The sequence below is a fragment of the Momordica charantia genome, assembly GCF_013281855.1.
Source record: "Momordica charantia cultivar OHB3-1 chromosome 1 unlocalized genomic scaffold, Mcharantia_2.0 BLBB01000001.1, whole genome shotgun sequence".
Lineage (NCBI taxonomy): Eukaryota > Viridiplantae > Streptophyta > Magnoliopsida > Cucurbitales > Cucurbitaceae > Momordica > Momordica charantia.
Window position 1 is genome coordinate 12,219,379 of NW_028275157.1, and position 6,540 is coordinate 12,225,918.

Sequence of the window (6,540 nt, forward strand, 5' to 3'; positions counted from 1 at the left end):
TTTTCCCTTTTGCTGATTTTTTTTTCTCGGTCTAAATTTTTTTAGGCTGGTTTGATATCAATTTCGTTTTTTATTTTTTATTTATAAAAATTATACATGTTTCCTCACTATTTTTTTAATATGTTTTTCACCTTTCTTCAAAAACGCATTTCAATTCTTAGTTAAAATTTTAAAAATAAAAATAAGTTTTTAGTAACTACATTCGTTAGTTTTTAAAATTTGATTTAAATTTTGAAAATATTTTTAAAAAGTTCACAACAAAATATGATTGTAAGCTTAATTTTTAAAATAGAAAACTAAAAATAAAATGTTGAACAGTTTTCTACTCTTGCTATCTTCATAATTATTTAGTACTTGGACTTTAGCATGTAACAATTTAGTCTTCGTAGTTTATAATTTGTAACAATATAGTTTCTACCACAGAAAATCTCATCAAAATTAAGATGTCGATTTCGATAACACAGTTGATTTAATCTTTGTAATTTATAAACACATTTGGTTATTCATGAGTTTACTAATCTATATATATAAGCAACTTGACAAAAAATTTCACAATAGGGACTAAATTGTTACAAACTTTAAACTACAAAGACTAATTGTTACATACTAAAGTTCAAGGGAATTACAAACACTAAATAATCACCGATTAAAGTTTAAAGACTAAATCGTTATTTCAATAAAAGCATAAGGACAAAAGTATTTTTTAACCTAAAGAAAAAGTAAATAATGATAATAATAATAAAAAGGTTAAAAATACTATTTTAGTCCAGGAACTTTCAACATTGATTTATCTGTCTCTAAATTTTGAAAATGTTAATTTTAGTTCCTATACTTTTAATTTTAGTCCCTGTACTTAAAAAATATTATTTTGGTTCATGTATTGTTAAAAAGTGATCATTTTAGTATTTCTTTCAAAATTTTAATGTAAATTTTACATATAACGGAAACTCTTTAATATAATGTAATGTTTGCATTTTAAGAAATGTATTGATTGTAACGTTGTGTTGAATAATTTGAAAATATTTAAAATTAGGATTTCTAAAACAATAAACGGTCAAAACTTATCACATTGGTAAAAAGATTTTTTTTTAAACATCAGCAGTGGTAAAAAGAAATGTTTTCTAAAATTTTAAATAATTAAAAATAGCTTCAGAAATTTTAAAATAAATAAATAAAAATACTTAAAACACTTTGGAAAAAGCACCCTTCAAACTGCTTATATAATAAGCATTTTTCTTAGAAAGATATTATTTTGTTTGGGAGATATAAGAAACACACAATAAGATTTGAAAAAAAAAATGCTAAACTTTGCTTTCTTATCATTTTTATAATAATTATTTTTATATATTTAAATCTTCTTGATATGAAATTACCATAGCAACAAGAGCAATGTTTTTGGTTTCTAAGATAACATTCTTAAAATCACTTTTATGATTAACAAAATCACTTCAATTTCCATGAATCATGTTTGGCCATTAAAAAATTGATTTTAAGGGAACATAAAACGTACCACTTGAGTGGTGATTTTGGAAAATCAATTATACTATGTTCTAGTCATATGTAGGGTCGTAGATAATAAGTTATTAAATTTCGAATAGCTTCTAATAAGTTATTGAATTTTAAAAAGTATTTAATAGGTTTTTAAAATTTTACATTTAATGGGTCTTTCAACTTTCAATCTGTATCTAATAGATCATCGACCTATTAGACCTATGTTAAAGTCGGCTATTCAACACAAAGTTGAAAATTTGATGACGTTAGTTTTTAAGGTACAGAGATTATGTTACAACTTTTTATAGTTTAGATATCTATCAATTTTGTTTTAAAGTTAAAAGATTTGTTAGACATAACCATGAAAGTTTATGAATCAAATTTGTAAATTTAGGTCCGTTGGTTTGATAATCATTTTATTTTAAACTTTATGTTATTGAAAATTAAGTTTATAAACATTCTTTTACTTATGTGTTTCTTTGTTTTGTTATATAATTCTTATAATCGTTTTCAAAATATATGCCAATTTTTTAAGGGAAAAAAGTTTTCAAAAAGTTTTTTGTTTTTGAAAATTGACTTACAATTGAAATGTATTTTCAAAGAGTTGAAAAACTTACCAATGAAATTACAAAAACAAGCATAATTTTTGTAAATTGAAAACTAAAAACAAAATGATTATCAAATGATGTCTTAAAATTATACCAGCAAATTTAAAATAGGCACAGAATAAATAATGGATGAATTTATTCAATACTTTTTAAAATACAAATACTTAACAAACACAATCTCAAAGTAAGCATAATTTTTGTAAATTGAAAACTAAAAACAAAATGATTATCAAATGATGTCTTAAAATTATACCAGCAAATTTAAAATAGGCACAGAATAAATAATGGATGAATTTATTCAATACTTTTTAAAATACAAATACTTAACAAACACAATCTCAAAGTTTAGAAGCTAACCATAAAATTAATTTTTATCAGCAATAAAACCAACTAAACAAACTTGGTTCATTGATTTTCTTTTCCTATTATCTTGGATTTTATTTACCGACATGGTATATAGTGAAAAAAAAAGACTACTTTTTTAATGGGAAATCCTTAATTGTGATATTCTCATTTATATATTATTTAAGATCTTTTTAGGATTACAATTAAAAAATTTGAACCTACCATTTTCTAAGAAACTTGTTAGGAGACATATTAGAACTATTTAAGATTTAAGATTAAATTATAAATTTGATTCTTAAATTTTTATAATTATGTTTATTTAGTTTTTATATAGATTTGTGAACTTTCAGAATCATATTTATTCAACGTCTATATTTAAAAAACCTTAATAATCTAATAAGTTGTTTTTATTAATTCATTCAACACTTATACTAATGTCTATACTAAATAATAATAATAATTTTAATAATAATAATTTTAATAATCTAATAAGTTTTTTTATTAATTCATTCAGACACTTATTCGACGAACTACCTATTAATTAGTTTTTTTTTTCTTTCAAATCAATGAATTTTTAGACATGAAATAGGAAGACTAAAATTACATTTAGATTTTATTTTCACCCAGCGTCACATTTAATTTCCATCACTATCCACTGATGAACTGCCACGTATGCCTGAGCCAGCAACCGTATCAGCCTTTATTACATTGCTTTATTTAATATTTCTTTTTTCCCCACAAACGGTAGTTTTCTTTAAACCACAACGGATATAATTTTCCTGACGACCCAACACCGTTGGATCATCCCGAGATCCAACGGCCACGATTTCGAGAGAATCCGACCGTTGTGAGGGAAGCGTCGGGTCTGTAGCTTCAAAAAGGGGCATGGCTCCTCTTCCATATATCGAAGAGATTTTTGAGAGAGAGAGAGAGAGAGAGAGAGATCTCAAGAAATCGAAAGGCAGAAGAAGAAGAAGAATTCTTTGTTTGGGATTTCAGAAATGGCTTCAAGACCAGTTGTTCCACAACAAATCAGAGGTATCCGAAATTTTCCCTTCTTCTTTTTCTGGGTTTCTTCTGAACGGTGTTGTAGAAATTATCCCTTCTATTGTTCTTACTTTTTATGTATGATTTTATAACTTTTGGGGGTTCGGATTAGGGTGAAGAACTTCAAAATTTTAGTTCGAACTAAAGGGTAATTGGATGGATTTTGTGGAATTTCATGGCTTCTTCTTGTTTTTCTTTTCTCTTTCTTTCATGCTGATTGGGATTTGTTTCAATGGGGCGGAAGGTGAGGCGGTGGTAGGCGGAGGGAAGCAGGCGAAGGGCGGGGCAGCGAACCGCCGAGCATTGGGCGATATCGGAAACCTGGTAACTGTTCGAGGAATTGATGCAAAGGTGAATCGCCCAATTACAAGGAGCTTCTGTGCTCAGTTGCTTGCCAATGCCCAAGCGGCTGCAAAAGCAGAAAACAACAAGGTCTCTTCCCTGCTCCAAATCATTCATCAAATCTTGTTCTCTGTCTTGGTCGGATAATAATTCTTCGATTTTCTTTTTGAAATGCAGAAGCAAGTGCCTGTGACTGTAGATGGGGCCGCTCCCATACTTGATGCTGGTGTTGCAGCAGCTAACAAGAAAGTAGCTCTACCCAAGCAAGCACAGAAGAAGGCAGTAGTTGTTAAACCGAAACCCGAAGTAATCGAGATAAGCCCAGATAGCGTGAAGGAGGATCGGGGCAAGGAAGAAAAATGTGGAAACAAGAAAAAGGACGGAGAAGGAGCCTCAAAGAAAAATACTCAGACTCTCACTTCAGTCCTAACTGCTAGAAGCAAGGTAGTTGAATTTTTCTGCACTCCTAAAAACTGAAAAATCTAGTTTGGTTCTTTGAGATAATCTCTAAAACTTTTCTTTCCTTTTTGCAGGCTGCTTGTGGCATAGCCAAGAAACCAAAAGAGCAGATTCTTGATATTGATGCTGCAGATGTTGGTAATGAGTTGGCTGCAGCTGAATATGTTGAGGACATTTACAAGTTCTATAAGGAAGTTGAGGTATGTATTGAATGAATTTGATTATCTCGTCTCGGTTTATTCTACGAATCGGCATGTTGGAGTAAATTTGCTGAATGAATCTCTTTGTTGTGTGTGTAATTTGTGTAGAATGAGAATAGGCCTCATGATTATATGGATTCACAACCTGATATAAATAGTTCAATGAGGGCTATTTTGGTTGATTGGTTGGTTGATGTGCACAACAAGTTCGAGCTTTCACCTGAGACTTTCTACCTCACTATTAACATAATCGACCGATTCCTTGCGGCAAAGCTCGTTGCAAGGGGGGAATTGCAGTTGGTGGGTATTGGTGCCATGCTCATCGCCTCCAAATACGAAGAAATCTGGGCGCCAGAGGTAAGACTATATCGAGATGTGACTAAAGTTCTACCTTGATTAGAAGTTATGTACTAATTTAGATGACTTTCTTTGCAGGTAAATGACTTTGTGTGCCTTTCGGATAGAGCTTACACTCATAAACAGATCCTAGTGATGGAGAAAAAGATACTTGGCAAGTTGGAATGGACCTTTACTGTCCCTACACCATACGTTTTTCTGGCTCGATTCATCAAGGCGTCGAAAGACTCCGATCATGAGGTGCGTCGAGAAAAGAAACTTTTGCTACTTTTGAGGGGTTTAAACTATAACAACTCACTGATTTTGAACGTTGAATTTGCTTGCTTGCAGATGGAAAATCTGGTGTATTTTCTGGCCGAACTTGGCATAATGCATTACAACACCGGAATAACGTACTGCCCGTCCATGATTGCCGCCTCGGCAGTCTACGCCGCCCGGTGCACGCTGAAGAAAACCCCGGCTTGGGATGGAACCCTCAAACTACACACTGGTTTCTCAGAGCCTCAGATAATGTATGTGAATTTCTATAAACCAATTCTCAGTTTGTTTTGTTTTTAGACATTTTGTGCTTACTATGCAACTTTGCTGATTTCTGTTCTCTTCAAAATCAGTGATTGTGCCAAGCTTTTGGTGGGCTACCATGGAGTAGCAGGCAAGAGCAAGCTTCAAGTTATATATCGAAAGTACTCGAGCTCCGAGCGGGGAGCGGTGGCGTTGCTTCAACCAGCAAAAGATCTGTTGGCTGTTAATGGTTCTTCTTTCCAGTGAAGCATTTGCTCGATGAACACTGAATGACTGGATTAAATTTGTTGATGATTTTTTAGGGTTGGGGGTTGGCTTTTTGTTCCCTGAAAAGCAGGTTAGAATAGGATAATCATATTTTGTTGTAATCAACAATTAAAATACAAATGCATTGCTTTTTTTTTTTCAATTCTTTGACCTCTTTAGAAACTTGGATGGTTTGTTCTCAAAAGTCAAAACTTTGATGTTAACTAGGAAACAAGTAAAACCAAATCAAGTTAACTAATTATTATTGAATTAGAAAAATGTGTAAAAAGATACCTAAGTTTCAATTAACCAATTATGGTCCTCGTATACCTTTTTAAATAAATAAATAAAATGTGCAGTAGCTTTTTTTAAAACTATTTTCGGTATTTTTTACTTTTGTACATTTTGATCATTGTAATTTTGGTTCTATGCTTTAAAATAGTGATTAATTTTTGTTCCTTACAAAATTTATGCCCAATGAAAATATTTTAATGCTTTTTCAAGACAAAAAAAAAAGGTGAAATGTTAGGTTAAAATTATAAAAAAATATTATCAAAAGGAAAAAAAAATGAGATAAAAATGAGACCAAAGCCTAAAATAGGCTTTTTGAAAGTACTTGCAACTCAAAATCAAAATTAAATAAATAAAGTAGAAATCAAAAGATATATTATTCATCTATTAATTTCATAAAAAAGAAAGCAAAAATCTAAAAACAAATCATTAATGAAAATAAAGTTTTTTTCACATCATTAATTTGATTAAGGCACAAAAGTGATAATTTTGCCAAAACTAAAAAATTGAAAAGATTTATTAATGTATAGATCGCACACTTTTCATTAATGAAAACTTATTTATTTTCACATTGATTTTTTTTCACATAATTAATTTAAGGCACGAAATCGATAATTTTTCCAAAACTCAAA

General features: G+C 30.2%; 1 protein-coding gene across 1 annotated transcript; it reads left to right on the forward strand.

The window, feature by feature from the left end:
• Nucleotides 1-3,325: 3,325 nt before the first annotated feature.
• LOC111021726 (G2/mitotic-specific cyclin S13-7) lies at nt 3,326-5,780 on the forward strand. Its single transcript, XM_022298760.2, has 8 exons — nt 3,326-3,482; nt 3,736-3,923; nt 4,011-4,277; nt 4,367-4,492; nt 4,601-4,849; nt 4,928-5,089; nt 5,180-5,361; nt 5,461-5,780. Exons 1-8 carry the CDS (start codon nt 3,446-3,448, stop codon nt 5,615-5,617), a joined length of 1,368 nt encoding a protein of 455 aa, XP_022154452.1. The 5' UTR covers nt 3,326-3,445; the 3' UTR covers nt 5,618-5,780.
• Nucleotides 5,781-6,540: the final 760 nt, after the last annotated feature.